The sequence below is a fragment of the Temnothorax nylanderi genome, unplaced genomic scaffold (genome assembly GCF_030848795.1).
Source record: "Temnothorax nylanderi isolate EJ_2023f unplaced genomic scaffold, tnyl_v1.0 TNYL_tig0006_pilon, whole genome shotgun sequence".
NCBI lineage: Eukaryota > Metazoa > Arthropoda > Insecta > Hymenoptera > Formicidae > Temnothorax > Temnothorax nylanderi.
In genome coordinates, this window is record NW_027249068.1 from 2557483 (window position 1) to 2581692 (window position 24210).

At 43.6% G+C, this 24210-nt stretch overlaps 1 protein-coding gene across 1 annotated transcript in view; it reads left to right on the plus strand.

Moving 5' to 3' along the window:
* Ipk1 (Inositol phosphate kinase 1) overlaps positions 1-24210 on the plus strand; it is a 75300-nt gene that overhangs the window by 11502 nt on the left and 39588 nt on the right. Inside the window, exon 2 of the mRNA XM_071717724.1 lies at positions 16465-16518. Coding sequence (XP_071573825.1) covers positions 16481-16518 — 38 coding nt within the window. The 5' untranslated portion in view covers positions 16465-16480. The remainder of the gene's footprint in view (positions 1-16464; positions 16519-24210) is intronic.

Below are 24210 nucleotides of genomic sequence, written 5' to 3' on the forward strand. Positions count from 1 at the left end.
GTAAGACTCATGGCAGTGAACTATAATTATCGTTTCGTTATCGAAAGTGACACGACCGTTCGCGTGAATTCTTCTCGATTCTCGATCTGCGCTGTGATGAATTCAAACGAGCTCAAGTAGTGCATGTCCGCCGTGCAAACTGTAACATCGTATTGCGAGATACTTTACGTATCGAGATTTATTGGCGAACGTGCTAAACGGGGATCGGCCGGCCGTGATGAAACAGCGTGAGAAAGCGTCGCGCGCGATGCCCGATAAGTGACGAGAAAAAACTCGGGAGAGGCGCGGATCGGAGGAAGGGTCGGGCGATGATAGACGTACACGCACGTTGCGTTCCTACACACTGACAATGAGAGAGCCGGGGTTACGAAACCCCGTACCGTATTTACGGTTCGCGTTGCGCCCGCGCGACGTGATTCGAAATAAATATACGTCCGACGTCCGACTCGGTATGGTAACAAAGAAACCATTAGATTATTTATGCGATGCTGTCGCCGCGCGCGGTTACACTGTCTGCCTCTAAAGAGTTCGTTCGCCCACGGAGTTCACAGATCCGCGCTGGGAATCGACCACGTCAGAAATTGGAAGTTGTATCTTGTATCGGTGGCGGTACGAGCGAAAACGTAACCGACGTATTCTCTGCTGTGCCGCGTAACGTCGAAATTGCGCTCCCCGAAACAAATTGCTACGTATTCGTTCGACGGTCGCGATCGTTTCTGCCCTTGGCAGACGCTTCAGTTGAGCATCTGTTGAATTACCGAGTGCAATAACGTGGCAACGCTGCGACTGATATGAAGCTGTACGTACCAGACGCGATTAATCGAGACCGTGATGATGGCGATCAAGTCGTTGCATGGAAGTCCCGCGAGAATGCATTCGCGTTGAGGCATTCAGGCAGTTTAGACCGCATCGCGATGTTTGACCTCATAGATTGCCGAAACCAAAATTAACAATCTCGTCTATATCGCACCGATCGAATTCCTTCTTTCATACAACTGCAACTTTCGTGATGGACTTTGGTGTCATCGACGTCGATGTCGAACACTTGTCGCATTTGTATTCTGTTCCTCTGTATGCATACTTATCGCTTATTATCGAGCGGATATTGTTTCGAGCACCTCTATAACATTTTTGCAGACATTTATGTTTGATCGGCGGTGCAGTATATCACCTTAATCGTCTGTAATTAACTTCGCTAAAGATATCGCGAAACGTTGATCGAATCTTAAAAGAAAAGCTTTGTTTATTTTTTGTCTTGTCAAGTGATCGCTGGAATTCCCAATCGATACAAGTTGATTTAACTGTCTGTCTCAATATTATTAAATAGATTTTTCCTTGTACTGAATTACGTTTATGATGGTAGCACTTTCTTTTTGGAATTTCACTGTAATTGATATAATATTGGCTCTTCTCTCCAAAGAGTTTTAGTGTTTTTGATAATATTTAAAAAGAGTTCTCGCGAGTTAACCCTGTCAAGACATCTTTATCAATAAAAATTTATGACGAATTGATCATAATGTCCCATGCGGGCGGAACATTATGACCTTTGACTCGACGTATCGCTATAACCTGCCGGAAATATGCAATATAAAGAAGAAGTGATGACATAATGCTGCCAGGAATGAATTAAGAATTAAAAAGGAAGCTCAACAGAAAACGCGGAGTAAAAAGTTTGTCATTGTTATTCAAGTGGAGATATGGAACTCGTAGTTTTATCTTTTTTATCTGATCGATAGAATCGAATAAACTTTCCCGAGATTTTGACGCAGGGTCGTCGTCGATGACGCGCGATTTAATAAAACAGACGAAGTGCACAAAGTGTTTTAACGATAGCGCGTTGTGTTTTTAAAGGAAGAGCGATAAAGAAGTTCCTTCGGCCTCGTTGGTCTGGCCTCGTTCCACTAATAAGCGTGCTTCATTCTGCGCCAACCGGCCTCGTTTCACGTGTTTTTCTCGCCTTGCAAGCTAAAGCAACAAAAAAAAGAAGAAAATATAAAAAACGCCGTCAGACAATTTTCCTCTTTCAAGGCGTTAACTTTAGACTTTTAAAGCGACGTGAACAGAAACCATCAAATGACTGGATCGAGGCTCGGCGCGTTTGCTGACTGCTTGCGGTTTAACTTTTCGCGATAGACGAAGCGGAATTGAAGGCTTAACTCTAAAATTTTAACAGACGCAATTGAAACGAGGAAAGTGAGTCTGCTATTTGGTTATCGCTACATTATCGCGGTAAGCCATGCAAGGATTTAATAGAGATAAATTATCGCGCGATTTAAACAACTTAATATGAATTACTTTAAACAATTAAAAATAGGCGTGAGCTTGGGTCGCGTGATAATTTCATGAAACATGATATTTATGTTCATCCTTTCGTAAAAGTTTTCTTCACTTTTAACAAACTATGATTTTTTTTCGATATTATCTATTCTATTTCACAAAATATTTTGTTAATAGGATAATTATTTTGGAAATTTCCGAGTTTCGTGTTGATCTATGTTTTCTTTATCCATCTATTTTTCAATGTTCGAACGCTCAGCGACATTGTTGACACGTTCTGTTGATGGCTCATTGACACTAACGGTTTTGCATGTTATCGAGTCGTTCGTGGGGCTACGAATGACAAATTAGCTTCGAAGCGGGCTCTCTCGAATACACCTCGCATATGCTGCTCTTATTTTCGACGCTTCTCCTATAACATATTAAAAACACGTTTGACGGGAGATAGCATGGCGATCGATAAGAACATATCGTTCGGGCTTGATCGGGTAGAAACGCTGCGCAAATTCGTACCCGTATATTCGACAGCTTTTTCTTCGCGCCCAGTAATGGACGTCGCTAAATTATAATTTTGAAATATAAATGGAAATATAGTTTTATCGATGATTTTAGAGTCAGATGCCCAATGCGACAATTTGTATTCCCATTTGTATCAATCAGTTTGATGGCGCACGTCCGTTTCACGTACACGCCGTACGTGTACATTTTCGTTCAACGGACTGACGCTTGTTCGATACTCGTTCGAATACCTCGCGAGACTTGTGGCGACGTTAATATATCTGTTATCGATACCTTTCGACCCGACCGTGGCATCGTTGTACCGCGCGCTCGGAAAATCGCGCAAGCCGGTTCCGTATATCGGTATACCGCCATCCGGAGAGTCCGGAGACCGGTCATCAGTATGCGTGCCTGCAGTGTGCGTGAAACACATCGCGCGTATGTGCGTCCCCGCGCATGTGTGCGCATTTGCGTCATGTGGGTTCGTTGTTTGTCCCGAGGGCAGAACGACCAGCTGTCTCCGCGAGTCTCGTTTTATTTGTGTCCCTTCGCCCCTCGCCTACCCGGCGTGACCTCACCACCATTGCCACCACTCCTCTCCCCAGGCTCCACGCATCGATCGCCAGCATGCGTGTAAGCATCGATGCACTCCGCGCACGTAGGGAGTAAATAGTATAGCCGTGGGTACCAACCCAGTTATGGGTACGGCACGAGGATATCGGTAGAAGGAACCGCCCGTCGCGCCCGTCGACAAGCCTTCTTTCACGATAAAGCCCAAAATTACGATCGATTTTTTTTTGGCGTGGCTATCGCGCCTCGTATCTCAATGTTACATAAGCTACATATTCGAGTATCCGTTGCTATACGACGGATAAAACTTATGTCCGCTTCGCCCACAAATTACCCGTTATTCCACATGTTCGAAGGTAACTATGACCGAGTGCAGACTGCAACGAACTCTCACATAAATTAAAAATAAAACGTCGTTAAAGGAAGGAGTTGCTTGCAAAACCTCTAGTTCGATGCTGTTCTGACTATAACGATCCTATAGTATTCGCTACAATTTTTGCAGGTGCCTCGTATCTTTTCGTTATAAAAATTGCATCCACCTCGATGAAGCTCGTCCTCGCCTCGCTTTGGCCGCTTCGCAAAAATTACGCTCGATTTGTCCTAAATTAACTAACAAGTTGTAAGCCACTAAACTGGAAAACGGTCAGCGCCGTGCTCGTTGCTAAGCTCGAAACTTGCAACAGCTCATAACCGTGTTACAGCACCTCGCTTTTTTTTATCTCTAGAATATATAATAATCTTCGTTGAACACCTGGGGCACGAACCAGGTTGTGCAATCTTTCATCGTGTCGATATTAGCTGCTCGCCTCCCGGATCGCACTTGCTAAAAGCGTATACCAGGTTTTCCATTTTTTTTTTTCGAGTAACGAAATTGCGGCGATAAAAATGTTACGGTTGTTGGATAAATAGGAATCGTTTATTTAGCGAGAGAGAATCATTGCTCGTAGAATTTTGTAGATTTCGTTATCTCTCGATTACTGTGATGATGTGGAAGAGAATCAGATACTCGATAAAATATCGAATAAAGTGCGATGCGCTGATCTTTTTTCATATTAATATTTTGCGATTGATAATTAAGATGGAATAAACGAACGTGAAAATAGACGTAACGCGCGGAGATGGTACAGCGAATTGTGAATTATTGCGTCACGTATATGCCAAGTTAAAACATATAGTCATTCTTTATTCACATTTACGCGCGAAGCCGCTGGAAAGAAGAACGAGAGCTTTACAACCATGTCCTTTGTGCGAGAGGGCATTCACAAAAGAATGTCGTGGAAAGGGAGAAGCGGAGAAGAGATAATCGCTTTGTTTGTACCTGCAAAAGGAATACGTCAATGTAAATATCTCTTTAAAAATCTGGAAACGGGGTATATTGATACTCCGTCAAACTTGCTTCTTTCGTAATAACGACTTTACCCGGAAGTTAATTAACATTTTCGCGCTCGAAAAGCTATCGTAAATGATCATCTTGATGAGATAATTCCAAGACCGGGCGATGGATGAATCACGAGTGAAATACTGCGCGTTTTTTTTTCATCCCGACAATTTCTCGTTCTCTTATTTCCGACGAGATCCGTCGGTCTTTTGTCTCGTAGACGAACTTTAGGCAGCCGAGGGGGGGATCTGGTGCCACTTTGAGACCCGCACAGTCCATTAACGACCAACATCTGGCCTGGCCCTTGCCAGCTGCCATCCGGTAAAAGGCAATCCACGACCAGCGCCTAGCTAGCGCGATGTATTTCGTTCGGATATTTAGGCTCGTTTCTCACCGCATTCGTTATTTCTTCGACAACATTGACATCGATTCACAGCATAAAACTTATGGTTCTGGAAATTGTATTTTTCTCAGTACACTAACGTTACATTTAAAACATGAAAAACGCGTACTCGAACGATGAAAATTTCCACACCACAATCTCCGATTTCATCGTGTTTAGCTAAACGCTTCAGTTTAAGATCCACTCTCGCGTCATAACGCGAAAAGATTACTTTTGACTATCGCAAAGTTTATAGATCTTAAGTTTTTTATGATATTCCCTGGCGGCGCAAATTGCGCAACGACTGCGAAATATTGCTCCAATAAAATTTTACTGCCTCGCGTGCAGTCGCGCGACACGGATTTTATGTTTCGTTCGAAGGGGCGACAGAGTCGCGGCCGTCGAGGTGTCATTTATAAAAAACGAGGGAGCGAAACAATATAGCGTTCTCGTATTTTCTGAAATAGAGAACGTCTCCAGCTGCACGCACGTTGCGCTCGTCAGAGCCACGGATCGTGTGCGCGCGATCTCCTCTCGAAACCGGTTGCTGTGAAAGAGGAATAGCGCTAGACGAGAAACACAATAATACGGTAATCCCCGTGATAAATTGTCGCGGATATTAAATGGTTCGCGAGACAATTTAAAGTCGACGCGAATAGGGCTGGTAAAAGTTCTGTTTCGATAGTATATATTAAGGTGTTTCGCAACTATGATACATTTACGGAGCAAACATCGACAATCAGATGAAAAATGTCTATTAAGCTAAAGGCGAGTTTTCGATATACCGTAAACATGCACATTTGATTTCCAGTAGTGATTTGATATCAATTATGCATCGTAACATAACGAATAATTAGTTTGCCCTCCATGATTAATCGCGTTGGCTTTAATATTGTAACCGGGAATACATTAGTAATTACATTGCTACGCGTTAATAATCATGCTTGGCCTCACTCAAATTGCAGATGTAGCAATAATGAGACGTAATTTGGTCTCCCGAGGCAATTAATATCGTCTATTTTGGTTTCTGGAATATTTAACGTTATTACAATTATATCCGTTAAATTGTTGCCGAATTTACGGTATCTCGCTTGTAAAATGCGATTCTTTCTCACGAATCACGACGCCCGCGCTCGGTCGAAACGAGAGAGACACGCGTAAACTGGAGACAATAGAAATTGTGTTTGAATATCCAATAGCTCCGGTTTCCTCATTGTTCAACGGGGATAATCGCGTTTTATTCGTATTATCTTGTCGCGCGCAGGCCCTTCGGGGGTGGCTGCCTGGCTAGCTGTCGACTCAGGGTCTTCATACAACGGGATTAACTTCCCTCGTACGCCACAAAAACAGGTTCTCCCCTCAAAGTTCTCTTTCATGGCCGAAGCGGACTCGTCGGCGGTCGGCGGCAGCGACGGACATTTTATCGTCGCGTTCGTAACTCCCGTTGAAAATTTTCTCCCGTTGCGTTTTTTTACGTTACGTTACGTCACGTCATATTACGTACATGGATACTACGCTACGATACGATATTCGCGGCTCATCCGCTACGTGGATTAGTCACGTAATGGGAAATTCGGTGTGGCGCTGACGCTCCATCTCTGGCAACAATCGCCCCGTCCGTCTCTCTCTCGGCTAGCCCAAACTACTTCTCTCCAGTACATTAAGCTAGATTACCGCAATTAGCTGCACCGCGCGTGTAAACTTGCTGGTGCGAAGCGTTTGGCATCTGGCAGCAGATACCGGTAACAGATTGCGGTCATACTCGCGAGTTACATGCAGCCCTATCGCTTCGATAGCCCACGCGCGCGGAAAAAGTCGTTTCCTACCGAGATTAGGTACGAGTATTTGCACACGCATCTGCAGCAATTCTGCGAGCGCGAAACTGCAGGGGACTAAAACTGTCGTTGAATTAATGATCATTGTGGTTATCTCGTTTTTTTTTAACTCACGTTTTCTCTATTAGAAGACCACTATACATTGACGTTAGCGTATCTGAATGGGAATATCGGCGAATCGCGCGACTATTTGCAAAACTGGAATTTTGCCAGAAAAAAACATTTACGTTAAAGCAAAATATTCTTTTATATTTTTAGAAGTGGCTAAATTCTCGAAAGCAACGAAACTCGTACTTATTTCCTCATTATGATTTGGGTGATTGTAATACGAATTAGCATAATGTGAAATTTGACCGAGGAGATAACGCTTCATAAATTTATTTCGATGTAAACATCGATTTGTATTCAATAGCTCCATCTACAACGAGCTGCTGATTTTAATGCCATTCGATTTAAATCGACTTCGTTAAAGGCGTCTTTAGGCGAAGCTTGTGTATTAACGGATCATCATCATCGTCATCATCGTCTTCCGTTTTTTGTTTGCGTGAGAACTTAGATAACTATTTATTTAAATGACTAATTGTAAGAATAACTGGACTGCTCGTTACTGTTTGAGAAACAACTATTCATACACGAGTACCCTTTACTCATATTATTTGATATTTGTAATTATGGCTTTAATATATATTCTACTCTGTTAAAGAAAATATTTTTATGTAGTCGCACACGAGCAACTGTAATTGTAGTTTTGTCTCGACAACATATAAATTTGGACGTGGTACATAACGTGGTGCGCGTGGTTTGACTGGTACGAAACGCGGTTTTCACTTCGAGATTGCCACACTTTGCGCCTCGCCTTGAGACGTCACTGTTTTTAAGCGGCGAAGACGGGAGTCCGACCACGTACGTATTATACGACACTTTAATATTCAGCATGAATTCGGCGGATTTTCTTGGAGGCGCCCAACGCCAAGGCACGCCTTTGACATTTCATTGGCTCTTGAATATAAATCGGTATTATCTGCGCGATTAGTTGCTATCGATCGTTAACGCTCTTCGAGCGACCGATGGCGTATATTGTGCGGAAAAAAATCACTATACATGAGGCGAAGAAACGAAACAGCTGTGCTGAGTGAAAGCAGAAACAAGCGAGGGGTTTGGATGTCCACGCTTCGGGCCGTCACAAAATCGAATCGCATTTAGGTGCGATTTCCAGTCGCGTCACGTTTAATCGGAGAGAATATTCCTATCCTCGGCGACTTCATAAGCCATACGTTTATGGAAACTTTCCTTAGCAGCTATCTCTAGAAGCTACTTTCTTCTAACGCGGAACTATCGTAGTCAAAAATAATCGCGACATTCGGTCTATCTTTGATTTCAATCTGCATCGCCGCTTTTTCGGATTTGTTCTTTAAATTTATAACTTTTCGGTAAGCTATCTATTGATAAACGTAAACGCGTTATCCATTTTTATGTTGGCCATGATTCGACGCGATCGCGTTTACCGGCTAACAAAGCCGTTTTTAGCGCTAACGTAAGCGTAAAAATTATCGCCTGAGCGCACAGTTACTGACCTAGCTTAATATTTCTGGCACACACACAGAGAGAGAGAGAGAGAGAGAGAGAGAGAGAGAGAGAGAGAGAGAGAGAGGGGGGGGAGGAGGGAGAGAGAAGAACGAAGTATTTACGTCGTCGCCCTTGCGAGCCGCGTTATTTTGTTTTGTAATTTCTCCCGGGTCGTACTTTTCCTCCTCCGTCTCTTTCTCTCTGTTCAATCGTGTCCAACGCGCCGTGCGTCTCGATGACGAAGCGAAGCGAAGTACGTTCGCGATGCTAATCTAAACGTAAAATTTCACGCGCTGGTATGCAATCAACGGCCTAATTTAGTCTCCTCACTCCGTCGGAATAATTTACGATGCGATTGGCTCCGCTATTTGCTCTTGTAATCGTTTCCATTCAATTATCCGCGATGCCGGATGCCGCGCGTTTAGCAAAGGACGAGCACGGTTCAAAATTTTGCCTCTGTGTAAAACTTGTCAGTCGAAAAGATATAAATAAGGCATTTCAGTATTTGTCGCGGTGATTTTACAGTAGATCAGTAGTAGAGAACAAGAGTGAGTTAAAAGAGTGAGCAAGATGGAATCATATTTCATAAAGTCAGCTATTTTAACTTTCGACAATAGATAAGGTTCGAGAAATGACGGAGACGATCATGTAATCGGAAAACTCTCTATTTATCTAATTTTTAATGAACTCTAATTTTAATGACTCACCGTGTAAAGAGATATTTTTAGAAAGCAAATAATTGTAAATTCAAGGGAATTTACATAAAGATAATTACGAATTATATTTGCCATTATAAAAAAGATTTACACACTGAAGAGAAACGCATATACTGTAGTGAGGAGACGCAATTTTTTGGAGAGAACCCAGTATTCTTTACAGAGCTTCATTCTTCGTCTTTTGTCCCGTCTCCTCCATCGTCGGAAGATTCATCTTGCTCGAGCAAAAAAATGTCTATGCCCCCCGTCTTAGCGAATGCGTCAGCTAAGTTCAACCCAAACATGCTGCAACATGTTGGAACCTGCTCAGCCTCTTCTATACCGTTTACTTAAGTATACGCCAGTTCGGGTCACGGTCTTGCTCGCAGATCCGTACCGTCCGTACCAGTCTCTTTCCCATTGTGAAGCACGATCTCGACCGTTTCGTCGTAATCTTCGTCGTGAAAGGTTATCACACGATCGCATTGTGTTCGCATCTTGCGCCCGGAACAATCGAGCTCTTCGCTTCGTGAGAGGAAAGCGTGCGGCAAAATGACTGGATATTGCGAATACGTACGCCTACTCTCTCGCTTTTTAATTAAGTTAAACGTTGCTACGAAATTGAGGCTTTGTTCGCCGAGCATACCCGAGAAGCGTAGCTGAAATAAAAAAAAAGATCACGAAAAATGAATCAAAATGAAGCAACGATTACGCTCAAAATTCCTAACGCCGATCTCTCGGAAGTCGCCCCAGCTATACCTACCTACACACATCTTTCATGTATAGCACAATGAAATTCCTTTATTCTGCAATCGAGATATTCTATTCTAGATTCTCTCTTGAATTCATGCACTTATTATAACGGCATACGGACAGAATGAAAATAATGCGCGGACAAAATCAATGTAGACCAATTGTAGAGTTAGAAAACGAGCGAAATACATGACGTAATGCATGTATACAATTTCATGTGGATAACGAAATAGTGCAAAAGGAGAATTCTATTTAGTTAATCCGTGATTCAGAATAGAAGAATTTGGTTGTAATTTTCTTGGTTTGGCATCGAGTGCACTTTACGACATGGATTCACAATGGATTGGCAAAGAAAGCATTGTCCATCACGTGGGTTCGTCACCCCCGACAGATGTTTCTTAAGGGTACAACAGCGAAACATCACGAGATCCTACGTAGAAATTCCCTGCTGTTCGACCTTCACACGTCCTTCGTTTTATTCGTTTTCGGAATTTACGCATCTTTTCTACAGCGTGGCGGAGATTCCTTCGACGTCGATGGATACTTAATCTCAATGAGGGAAATTTTCTGCTTCTTCCTTCTCATCTTCGTGCGTTTAATCGTTTTTTTCTTTCGTTAAACAAAATTCGTGATTTTTCCACATAATGGTAATTTTTGTATTCACTAAGTGCAATTTGCATCATGTAATTATGTTTTCTCACGTTGTTTCTAGCCGTTGCGTGGCTCTATTTGTCCCGAGCGCCATTCCCCAATTCAATAAATCTTCCTTGTTCTCTCTCGCACTTGCTCTCGCTCTTTCACTCGCTCTTGTAACTGTGACCAGAACGACGCGCAAAGGCAGGAAATTGGAAATGCAAACGTTGCAAGGAGCTGACGACACGAGCCGGGAAATTGATGTTTCTCGAATCCTCGTGCCACCATGGTCCTAACTTTACCTGCCAGGATTCGAAACGCCGTCGATCCATCGCGTCGGCTAGTCGGAAGTGAAATCCTCTCCAAGTACTCTTCCTCTCCCCCGTCTCGATCCTCCTGCATCCCAGAATGACTTCGTTATTGGAACGGCGAATTTGATTAAGGATGTCGGCACTCTCCATCGCGGCCGGAGGATCCTTCCCTTCTTTTTCGCAGATCAATCCTCCTTTCTCGTACATCCAAATCACACATTCCTCTATTCTTCCTTTATGTTCCTTTCTATTGCCCACCTCTTTTATCAGCGAAGCGTTTTCATTTCTGCCGATAATACGAGTTACCGTCGTTGCTTTAAATTTGAAATATATTTTTAACAGTTACTTTAAAATGTGATTTAAAATTGTATTATGAAATACATATTTTTCGTACACGATAATTTTAAACACATTATGGTAGCCTATAGTGAACAAAATCCCTGCTCAGCGTTTTTATTAAATTTTCGTTGAATTAATTTCTTTTTCATTTTTTATGAAATATAAGACTATGCGTTATAGCAAAGTGTATGTATACTTGACTTTAAAATGAGATAATAATTAGCACAGAAACGTGATTTTAATTCACGTTACGCGTGCTAATATGGAACTTTAATTCACGTTGCGTTGAATTAAGCGGAATTTTCACGGTACGAAGGGGTTAATTGCCGGTTTTCCGTTATGAATTTCCCGTCGAGTCGAAAGCGATCGTTCTTTTTCGCATTTCTCTCGAGATAGAGAACGAGGGAGGGGGGGGGGAGGAGGGGGGGGGGAGAGAGAAAGAGTCGTTTTAACTGCGAGTTACAGCGAGCTTTGACGCTAATGACCGTCTAAGTAGATTTAAACGTATCCCGCCGTTATGCGTTCTACCGCGCTGCACATCGCGAACGTGTTTTTTGCAACCGTCGCGCTGCGGTAAATGCCGCTTCCATATATATAGCGCATATCAAAAGACAAATGGTCGCGGCGACCAGGGATTGCAACAAATTCCGTGGCCGAACGATCATTTCTCGCGGATACATGCCGCGTTACTTTCGCAACTCGCTCTACCAGAGGTTCGCTCGCCGGAGCAACACGGAGTAAAACGACATTGTCGTGAGCATCGGTGCGCCAAAAGGTGCGGCGTCCGAGACACTAATCTCTCGAGCAAAACGTTACAAAGGGCAGGCGAGACACGGATGCAAAAAGTTACTCGATACCCCGGACAACCCGTTCGTGAATAAACCTATTCATTTCTTGCCATTCTCGTGGCACCTTTCCATACGTTAAAAAAAAGATTCTACTTTGATGCAGAGTTATACCTCTCCTGCTGTATGGTTTTCCGCTTGTTCATGATGTTTCAGTCGCACCGTATCTTTAATTCGATGATCAAATATTGTTGCTATCGACACGGTTGCCCGACATGCGCGCGCGTCGCCTGTGTCAAACAAACACGGTGATAAAGGTTCGGCGCTTACGCGCGTTTTCTGTGATAATAAATTTGTGCGCGCGTGTTTTATAGCACGCACGAAAACGCGAGAGGATTCGTTTGATCTTTGCCAGCGCTAGCATCTCGAAAAGAACGCCTTCGCGTAAAAAAGGGAGATAGCGCGCGATAAGAGCTTCTTACATTTACGATCCCCGAGCGCGGTTCGATGGAATTCAAGACGTGACGCGGGGCGAGGAGGGCCTTGGCGAAAGCTGTCGAGATCAACTTTAACGGTAGCTTCGCTGAAGAGCAAGTATACACGTATCTGGACAAAGTTTGTAAATTATGAAATCGTGGAGCGTCAACCTCTCTTCAGAGTGTATACGTAAAAGGATATGAAACGACACGTCGCGGTGCGTGTCATCAATTCGAGACGCGATAACCGCCTCCATCGATGTTCGGTATCATCATTAACGTCGCATGTTTTCAGATTTCCGAATCGATTGTTACCCACGGGCGTTTCTTCCTGGCGTATGCAAACGCGTTTTTTGCAATCGCGCAATACAGGCGCACGCTATCGCATGCGTCCGCGCTTGCATCGCGCGCATACACATTACACACACACATACGCACACGCACACCACACATTAACAACGTATAGGGGGTATAGGCTTCTATACGTTTCTCGTATCTTGTCTCGTCTCGTCTTGCCATGTTGTTTTCGTCGAGGGGGCAGACCTCGTGGATCTCTACTCCTCAACTACGTCATAAGTGTCTATTTATACTCCGACGCAGCGTTAAACGTATACAGGGTGTTCCGCGCGATTCGCATTTATAGCTTGCACCAATGGCGCTCGTAATCGACCGGCGGAGGTGCATTACACTAAAAAATATGACGTACTTGTTAATGTGGAAAGCGGAAAAAATTGCTGAAATCGTAAAAACTTTGGATAGAGCATGAAGGCAAGAAAGTATATTATTCTGAAATCTTTTTGGTATTTTTAACAGCGCGAGGTGAGGGTATAGGGGACGAACAAAGTTTGCTATGGTTAAATTTATGAGTAACGATTAATAAGCAGATAAATTTTAAAGTAAATGGATCCATAAAGAAAGCGCAATAATGGTGGCGACGTTTAATTTGGAGATTAATTTATGGGAAACTTTCGCGTGCGACAGGCGCCACTTTGTATACACGTTCTTCGTGAATGAACTCGGCACGGAGTATCCGGATCTTCGCCGTACCGCCTCGTGAAACGTGTATCCACACACACTGTCGTCGACGCCAACCCAGACGGAATTTCCGTTGCCACGTTCGTGATTTACTACGGGACTCTGACGTGTTTACAACAAAATTGTATCAAATACTCAGCAAGAAAATTCGCGACGTTCGAAGGGAAACGCGACGACGCGACGCGCCGATATTGACTCGGACGGTCTGCATTTAAGGCGGTCGGGACTGGTCGGGACAAAGGATTTTGCCGTAAGTAATAACGAGTACGCGTGCACGAAGTATCCGGTAGATTGCCATTTCCTGGTTAGGTTAGGTTTCAATCCGGAACAATTTCTGACGAGGAACGGAATAAGTACGATCCGGTAAGTGCATTAACGCGAACCATATTCGGTTCTCGACATCGTATAGCGTCAAGCTCTGTCATCACTCGAGGCCTGCAATCTGCGTGAATTACGCGCCACGCAGATTACAGGCGTGCGTGGAGAGACGACGGACATTTATGCCGGCATATATGGCAAGCCAGAACCGAGCGAAAGCTCATTTTCGCTCGATGAACGAAGCGACTGTGATAATACACAATAATTTAGAGAGCTACGCTTTATTCCATTCTATTCTTATGTCGCGACTCGAATGTTTTCTGCATTTCTTTTTTTTTTTTTTGTTCATTGTGGAGCGATCCGTATTCTACCTTGCCTAGCGCTTCCTTAGCCGGAAATGGTGCAAAACCTCTACTGATACACGGCACGATCTGACATTCTCCAACATCGTTTACGCTAACAACCGCGAAAAAAGTATCTGCTACGATATATCTATCCGTTAATGGATAAAGCCGTTGCCGTTTATCGCCTTTTCTTCGCGGAAAGGTCTTTTGTTCTACTTACGCCATTACCCGTAAAGAACGGTCACAAGTCATAATTAAACAAAACTAACGGTACATTATATAAAAGTGCATAGTAAGTATCGCCAAGATGTGCGCGATGCAGCTTGAATTTGCTGTTAATTATGGGAGCTCTTAATTATGAGAAAAATAATATGGTCGCGAAAAGAGGGTCATTGGCGCGAGAATACGTTTCTCATCGCTTAAAGTTGTCTAAGCCGGTGTCATTAGTACAATCGTTTCCTACGCACATTCACCTATCAGACGAGCTAGTAAAAAAAAAACATCACGATATTTTCAAGTGTCACCCAGTTAGGATAATTAGGGTCAAAGAAATTTATCAGTAGCATTAATTGCACAACTTCGTAGAGCGCCTATTGCATGTCGGCCCGTCGGGACGAGAATTCGCGATACATTGTGCCGACAATAAAATCGCTAATCCGCCGATAAACGCATTTGAATCGGGGCCAACTATTTATAATTCCGTCGGGATGCTTCTGAGTTATAGCCGCGTACGACATTGTATGTCCGCGCGATCGATCAACATCCACGTTATACGTAACGCCACGAAATTTGAAATACATTTTTTTTTCCTTTCGCTTAAATTCCCAATTCGGTACATTTGTGCATAATATTTTATTAAAGTACTCGAGTAATTGAATCTATTTTGCACAGTAATTGGTAATTACAGCACGTGTTGTGACGTAATATTTACGCAACGCAAATATCGAGGGTCTCGCAAATGAGCTTGCAATGACAATAACAATAATAATAAGGATAATAACGAGATATTTAATTGCTGCTCGTTAATTATGCAATTTCCATGAAATCAAAATTGTTAATTATCTCTTTTGGTTTTTCTCTCCATTTGCTTCTTTTGCGACCAAATTGCGCAAGTGCGTTGCGCACTATTTCTAACAGAATTACCAATACACAATTAAAATGTGTTATTACGCAGCAAGCGCTCGACTACACAACATGGAAAAGTACTAAATAACCAATATTTGAAACGAACCAAAAAACATGTAGATGAGAGGAGCGGAGCAGTTGGTACAGAAGCCATCTATTTTTAGAAATTTGATTTTAGGCTTCTCCTTCGCGCTCATAATGGCGATCGGCCGCGAAAACGGCACGGCCGACACAGTTTCCGCCGTCGTGCGTTTCCACATGCGCCGTATCGTATGTGCGTCTCGGGGGAAAAGCGCGGCGAACATATACGCGCGAACAATGAAATTATACGGTGAAACTGATCGATTTTTCAGACAATCGAACGGATGTGAATTACAATTTCAAAATCGTCGTTAAAATGCATGAACTTTCGCGACGAGGACGATGACGATGACGGCGACGAGAGCGACGACAATAGTACGAGAGCACTGCTGGTCTGAGAAAAAGGACAAAGGACATAATATTTCTTACTCAAAATCCACAAATTAATAAATGTTTACTGATAAAAATCATAAATAGAAATAATTATGGGGTGTTTATGTTTTTAGAGTTAATGTCAGAAACGCAATATTGTATATTTTCGTCTCGCTTGTTTGTTGTTGTTACGAAGTATTGATAATCCATAAGCGGCCACTCGTACGATTTAATCAAATTGTGACGGAGTTGTTTTCAATTAGCATTATTCGAAACGGACATAGATTATCAAAGTCGAAAGATCGCGCCGAAGATTTACACGCGGGTCGAAATTTAAATAGTAGACGTCCTTCGTTCGCTTCTTAGCACCTTGTAGCCATAAGCGGCGCGAATTCTTTGCGATCGATTTCTTTTCTATGTCAGCTACAGAGTTGCGATTACGGGTTTTTTCCATCGCTGAAAACATAATGCGCGTCAATATGTAATCTTTCGCGAGATCGGACGAGCGGCTGCCAGTTGTAAGACTGTATTAATGTGTTCGTTCGTCCCCTGATAACGCAAATACCCGTAGATTTGCGTCGTAATTTCAATGCTACGTGCAAATTATCGCGGTAGTTCAATACGCCTTTATTTAAGTTACTTGAGTCGAAAGTAACGAAAAATATAATCAAGACTAAAATATTGTTTGCAGAATAGCCCGGAGCACCATGCATTCATCCTTGGCTAAGACGCAGAATTCCCGCGGGTGAGTTTTTTTTTATTGATTCTTCATTGGTGATACGTGTGTTTTGTGACGTAACAGATATTGTACGTGTGTATATACGTAGTCACAGTCCATCTCCATCTTTTTACTTTCTTTGTGCTTTTAAAATGTGGTCGAAAGCAAGTTTGAGAAAATTTAGAGATTTGTTTGTTCAAAAATACTGCATAAAATCTCTGTAAATAATGAAACTTTGCATACAGCGTCTCGGTGAGAATTTATGAAAAATACGTAATGCTTATCAATGGTGATTAAGCAACGCAGGGATCCCGTCTCATTATTTAAAGATTAATATTTTACATTTAAATGACATAACGCGAGACGGATCATTTATTTTCACATAAAACATTCGATATTATATATTATGTATACGAAGCGTAGATAACGATACTGCATGGAAAAGGTTTCATCGAAAGGTTACAGAATAGCTGCTGCGCTACGAATGTTACATAAATACATGGTCAAATTAAAGGGAAAACGGAAACTGTAAATAACAACTGCAGAAACTCTCAATACCCGTTACGTTACAATTCGCCGAGAGCTATACAATACAGCTCTATAAAATAATATACGATATAAATAATAGCATGGCATAGCGCGGAATTATCGAGAGCTCGCCACGTGCAGGTGATACGCGCGTTTGCCACGTGCGGCCGTTACACGAGGTACGTGATCACGTTGCGTCGAGGCATCGATATTAGTGGGGAAAACGGAGAAGAAATTTTCCGACGGGATCGACGCGCGGCAAGCACGTGGTGGGTGGCGAGCTGCCGCCAGCACCTCCGTAAATAGACGGGGAATTTTTCGTCAGAGTTGCGTGAATAAACACGCGCTGTCGTTTAAGGTCGTTTCGAAAAATAATCTCGTATATAGGCTAACGCCTCGGTGAACGTGATAATACCACGCGAACGACGCGACGTCGTAAACGGCCGTCGACCGAGATAGCGTCGAGATTATGCGTGAGGCCGGTTCGAATACTGTGAGCGATTTGCTTTTTCGACCGCTCGAATAAATCTTGATGTGTAATCGCACGAGGAAATGTAATGAGCGCCCGTTTCCTGCCGCAGGTGAGATTTCGGTTCGGATATCGATATCGCAATAATCTTCCGTACGTCGAACGTATCATAGACATCCCTATTTACGTTCCGAGCTTACGCATCGAAATTTCCCTCCGGGTAATATTGTGTGGAAAAAAGAAAACGGTGTGCGCCAGGCCCTAAGCCCTAAGGGTTCCCGCGGCACCGCGCCGCGTGACGATAAAACCCACGAAATTGCGGGGAACCTGACGAATCCTGATCCCGACGCGAAGCGGCGGAACGAGAATGCTCGTTTCGAGCGAGAGAAGCACTCCGGGTCCGATTCCCACCCTCTCTTCGTTGTCCTTTCCCCGTTCCTCCCGACCGTTCGCTCGCTCGAGGAATCGGGCAGAGAAAAACGTTTCTACGAACGAATCTTCGGCCCTCGAGGCGCAACGCATTTTTCGAGATAGATGCTTCTCCCATTTCATCCTTCGAGCCTCATTTAGTCGACGATCGGTAAAAGCAATCTAGATTTTGAGAGATCCGTTTAGACGAAATTTTCAAAAATTCTATTGAAAAATTTCGCAGAAAATTTCGAATTATCGGTCATCGTACACGATGGATCAAAAGCAGTTCGTGAAAATCTAAAATCTTCGTCTTCTTAATAAACCATTAATCCTGATTATATTCCTGTCGTCTATTGGCAAGCGATCGATGCCGCGCTGAATAATTCCGCGCTTCGACCCGCTTGTCGTTCCTGTCCGGCGTTACCAACGATCGACCGTACCGTCGCCGTCGCCGTCGCGTCGTCGTCCTCACGAGTTTTTCTTTCGCGAAATGACTTCGGCCTCCTTCCGTCATCACGATGCGATTGAAACGACAAACGGCGAAGGAATAGGGGCCGTGGGAAAAGCGGTAAAATACGTCGGTAGCTAGCGCCCGGCGAGCTCGCGGAACCTTTTGCTCCAAGTTCGTCGACCGCCTCGATGCACTCAACGATCGCGCTGTTTTTCTTACTTCTTCTTTCCCTCATTACTCGGGGTAAATCGCCGGGAAGGTTTCCGCGCGATCTAAAGCCCACGAAAGACAGAGAGACGCGTTAAAATGCAAACAATTCGCAACGCTTTATTTGTAACATTCTTAAAGTTAGCTGCGTCATCGCGAGTCGTACGATGCAACGATTTAATTTACCTACGAAGAACACTTTGCTGAGAGATAAATAGACTGTCACAGCATAGTCTCTAAGCCGTATCGCGTCATGGCGTTCTTATTGACCGTGCACGTCGTCGACTTTGTTTACAAGTAAACTGTGAACAACAAATTGACGGTAGTCGTTTTTCTCGCGCGTCAATAGGTAGCCTATCACGTCGTTTTTTTTAGCATTTTGCTTAAAAATAAATTCTCCCAGCGGGATTGAATCTGCGACGGCGCGGCGCGACAGGCCTGTCCGCCATAAAATAAACACGTGACGCAAATGAGGCGCGGGAAGGGTTCGCAATAGGTCACGGGCTCACGTGGGGTGTGAATGGCGAATTATTAATAATAAAAATTGATTGCTCCGAACGAGAGCTTGTTCCAGCCAATCTCCGCGGATGACATAATCGAATCCTCGAAACGTTAATCGAACGATCTCGCGGTGCTGGATTTCATTCGCCGATGCCGCACAGTTGGATGGAAATATCGTCTTCCGCCAATAATGTGACGCAAAATTTTATCTCCTTTATTATTCAGCGATATCGAATTAGATCTCTGAAGAGCATTTCAAATGTGGTATGCACGCGCGAAATTAGATTTTGAGTTTTTAAGTATTAACGTCTACGATGTTCAATTTTTAGCTTATCTCTAAATTTAATATCGTTTAAACCAAACATGTATGTTTCGCATATGTTATAATGAAAATTTCTTCGTATTATAAATGTTCCATTCTCTCTCTCTCTCTCTCTCTCTCTCTCTCTCTCTCTCTCTCTCTCTCTCTCTCTCTCTCTCTCTCTCTTTCTTTCCAAACTCTTTCCTGCGTCATTGTACCACGCTTCTGTTTACATAAATCATAGTGCAACCGACAGCGACTCGTAACCGACCAATAAAAAGTTTTTTCTTGCGAAGTTCTTGACATGTTCTGACACGTAAGAAGTAGGTTAATTATTTTTTATCTTGAACATAGTCTCTTATCGATCGCGTGCGGGCGGTGCGGGCCGTGGAAATTTTTATGCGATCGTTTAAGCGCCGCTGGCGGTGCAACTCTTCGTCCGTTCATCGTCATTCTATACTGGCGCTCGAAATAAATTCTTACATATGCCGATGCATCGCATCGATGTCGTATAAATGGAATTGCGTCGCTTTCCACGCGTAACGGAAGCTCCCGCGATTGAGCGCTACCGTTCTATGGTATATTTATATCGCGAATTTATATCCCAGGATTGCATTGTGTCGATATGTCCTTTACCTGAAATATAATTCTATATTTATTACAAATGAGCCGTTGTATCTCCAGCTCGTTTCACGTCCGCGTTCTTCTTTCCGCGTTCAGCGAATCAAATATTTCGATTTTTCATGCTTAAGAAGATGCAGGTCCGCGTATAGGGATGCGAAGAAAAAAAGAGTTATTGTCTGTTTCTGCGACTGACGGTTGACACATGCTTGCTGTCGAGTGTCGAGCTCGTTAAAGGCGAACGTTAAAACCTCGTATCGTCGCCTTCGCAAAGTTCGCTTCGGACGAATACGAGCCAAGGCTGAAGCAATATAACGGCAACCGGTGCGCCCCGGGAACGATGATTTGTCTCCTCCTGGTAGCCTTAAGAGCTTTCGTACGAGTTGGAAATCATCGCGTTGCGCCCTACCCGCTTATTACTTTAAATACCACCGGCGTATCGTTGTACTTTTGCGGATTACATTATTATGTACCGTTCGTGTCCCTCCGATAAAGGATAATTCGCCTCTGCGTTCGGCTCGTGCGTATAAGCTCTGTATATATTTTACCTGTAATTTATTACATAGTCCTTATAATTGGATGAAATGAACATTGTCCAATTATGAGAAAAAGGGAAGCAAAAAGAGGGACAAGATTTATCATCTTCCCCGTGATGAAAGGATTCCTTGGAATAAAAATATACACAATTTCGCTTTACAAGGAAAGATAATTGGAAAATAGATTTTTGCGAGAGAGAGACATTGTTGAGTACCGATCCGACTCGCTCTCGTGCACATCACGTTATTGCAACACTTTTAATATTCGCGGAGAACGGATTATTATCACCGTTATCCATCCTGATAACGGGGCCTCGTCCTCTCGAACGGACAGCGCGGCGGTGATTTTTTACCCGCAGCTCCTTCGGAGAACGAGCGCGTTCTCTCGTGCTCTCTGGCCTCTTCTAATTGGTCACGTTCTTGAAAATTTTGCAGGCGAAAATTATAATTTTTCTTCCGTACGAGAGATATTCGACGGTAGACAAGGCGAGCATTTCTCGTCGCTGCATTTTTCTCGCGTTTATATTTGTTTTTAGCAGTTTATTTAGAAAAATGTTCTACGTGCCGGGAGAGACGCGTGACATATTGAAGATTATGAAAAATATATACAAGAGATTTTCTGGTTTGCGTGTGCAAAATATGATTAAAAAGGAGATGTTTGTACATTTCGATAATTTTGGAAACTCCACGAATCAACGAAATGTTGTTTTCGAAATTCTTGACGACATTTTCCAGGTCGAACTGTCATGCACGAATAAAACGAAATAGAACGAGCGAGTTTCCAAGAGTTCACGTTTGCGGCAATTCGCTCGCCGCTATTTCTACCTAAGTGTATGGATGAGGAGAGAAAGTCTCGTATCAAAGTATACGTCTGCGATTCCACGGGACACTTGATTGGTCCTCACGTTTTAGCCGATTGTATCGAGCAATGTCGTGATACTCCGAGCGCGCGTCGAATAGAAACGGGCGATTAATTTTGTCGTGTAAGCGCCCGACATATCGAAACGGGAAACGTCGCATTGGTCGAAGTGTACCCGTCCGTTGAAATATGTTTTTCATAATTGCGACACGTGTATTTTGTTAGCATCTATGTTTATATTCAATGTACTTTATGAGAGATATTATACAATTTTATAACACGTATACGAATCTTTTAAATTAATTATACGGAAGTTTATTAGGCCGTTTAGCACTTAATTTAAAAATCTGGAACGCATCCGTCCGCGCTTGTTAACGAAAATGCTCCGTGCGCGCAAAAAAAAAGAACACTTTATATTATACGATGCCAACTTTTCGCTACTTTTTCAGTCTTTAGCACAGCGGAGATTATATTGTTAAACCGGCTGTGAACCGGCGCGCGGCGCCGGCATTTATGATACGTCGCGAATGCAGTCACTCGCGATAAACGTCGCTCTTAAACTTATGTAAATGGAGATGAATACCTTGCCGGATAATTTTTCCCCATCTGAATTTTCCTACAGAACGATATGACATACTGTTAATTTCACAACAATGATGTTTACCGTTGAAGAGGTCGAATTCGCGCTGAGCAGTGGCCATGATCAAGAATGATTTATGACTCAAGCGGACAAGTATCGTTTTTCCGAGCGCGGTTTTGCGGATCGAAGGCCACTATTCGCAAAAAGGCGCGTCGTTATTTCAGAGATCGGCCGGGCGGGCACGGAGCAGGGAGAGAGAGAAAGAGAGAGAGAGAGAGAGAGAGAGAGAGAGAGAGAGAGAGAGAGAGAGAGAGAGAGAGAGAGAGAGAGAGAGAGAGAGAGAGAGAGGCCAGAGGGAGGCAAGGGATTTATGATCGAACAGGCGTCCGATTCATTATTGCAAAGTTTGCGATATCGGCGGTCGCAGACTTTACGCTGCGAATACATGACGGCGACTGAGCATCGTTTGCGATCGGAGTATAGAGAGGAGGGGAAGAAAAAAAAAGTAGAACGACGAGTTTCCTTCGGACGATGATAGTTGAGGAGAGAGAGGCAGGGATAGAGAGAAGGAGAGAGAGAGAGAGGAGAGGGAAAGGGATATTCACCGAACAGTTATCCGGCCCTGATGCTGCTCGGAGCTCGGGCTCCTTCGATCGGCGCGGTGGCTGTGGTGGCGGCGACGGTCGCGGCAGATCCATTTTCGATCGCTCGAGAGAGATCGAGATCTTGTTTTCTCTCGGGCCCCCAATGCTCTTTGGCCCCTGACTCCGCAAATCTTTATTTTTTTCCAGCTTGAACGCCACGAACGATTGCGAAAAACGAGGGAGATTTTACGAGCGAGTTGCAACAATGTGTCAAAAAGTTTACAATCACCAGATGCGAGTTTCAAGCGATAGCGACGAATACGAGAGGGCGAATCAGACTGTTTACAAAACGACATTTCATAATATCCCGTATCTTTTACACGAGAGAAAAATAATTTTTTTATCTGAACGCAGCGCTTAACGATCGTTCGGTTGGAATTAAGCAATCGATGGCGCGCGTCATGGCGAGCGCAAAAGGAGCGCAGAGGGGCCGCCGAGCCACCCGTCTATATCTCCGATACGGCACCGGTCGACTCCAATTCGATCGGAGCGCGTATTCGTTGCCCGTGGATAGAGGTTGAGCACCTCGCGATCTGCCGTTCAAAGAAAAGTAGGATGGTTCTACAAAACAGTTAGATGGCCCTGATGTTAGCAAATCACCGAGCGATCGTGCCTACATTCGCATTCGCCGGCGATATTATATGGCTTTTCAGAAGATTTGAAGCGTTTCGCAATTTCGTTCGTGCCATTCTTCATCACATATAAAGTACGGAACTCTTGAAAGACATTTCACACTCTAATACTCTTTATATATATATATGTACCTGGATCAGTGCGTAACATTCACTTTCTATTATTATATTTAAAATAATATACATATTTCAACTTTTCGTTCTAGTTCAATAATGCTAATAATGCTAATTTCATCGAGTTAACGTTAAACCATAATAATTTTTATACTTTCCCGCGACGCGACGTGCAGTTTCCGAGAAAATTTATCGCTGTTCTTAGATACACGGGCTCGCTTATCCTCTCGCTTTTCCACATTTCGAGCGCTACGTTTCGAGCACGTCCAAGGAATCGGGATTCTCGTTTCCTCCAGGCTCGTCGATCTTTGGCCTCCGTCTGCGTTCCGCCTTCGCTTCGTGCCGCTCCGAGAAGCGGTTCTGATGCACGGCTTCAGATAGAGTTTCTAGGATATTCAAGAAACTCGTAGAGACGGCGCTGTGTCTTGCAGGAATTCTCATGTTAAACGATATGTAGATTCTTCTTCTTCCTTGCGATCTTTATTCCTCATTTTATAAAATTTCAAATAATTTGTTCTCGAAAGAGTCCGGGAAAGAGTCCGTAATTCTCTTAATATCGTGTATAAAGATCGACATCTTACGGTGAGAACAACCTAATTAAGTGATCTTTTTTATCACCCACACTTCCCACACATATGTTCTTCCACGTGTTTCGAGCCGATATTTTCTCAGGACCGCTAAAGCTGGCGGAGGGCTGGCGTCTTCTAATTCTACGTTTCTCCGAGGGAGCGGTTTTCGGAGAAGAAATAGTTCCAAATTAGACGCTGAGGCCGCGGCCGGTCGATTATATCGCACAGTACGTGAAATGGCCGTCACGACCGTATGCTGTCTACATGAGAGTAACCCTCGTAAAGTGAAGAAGCAT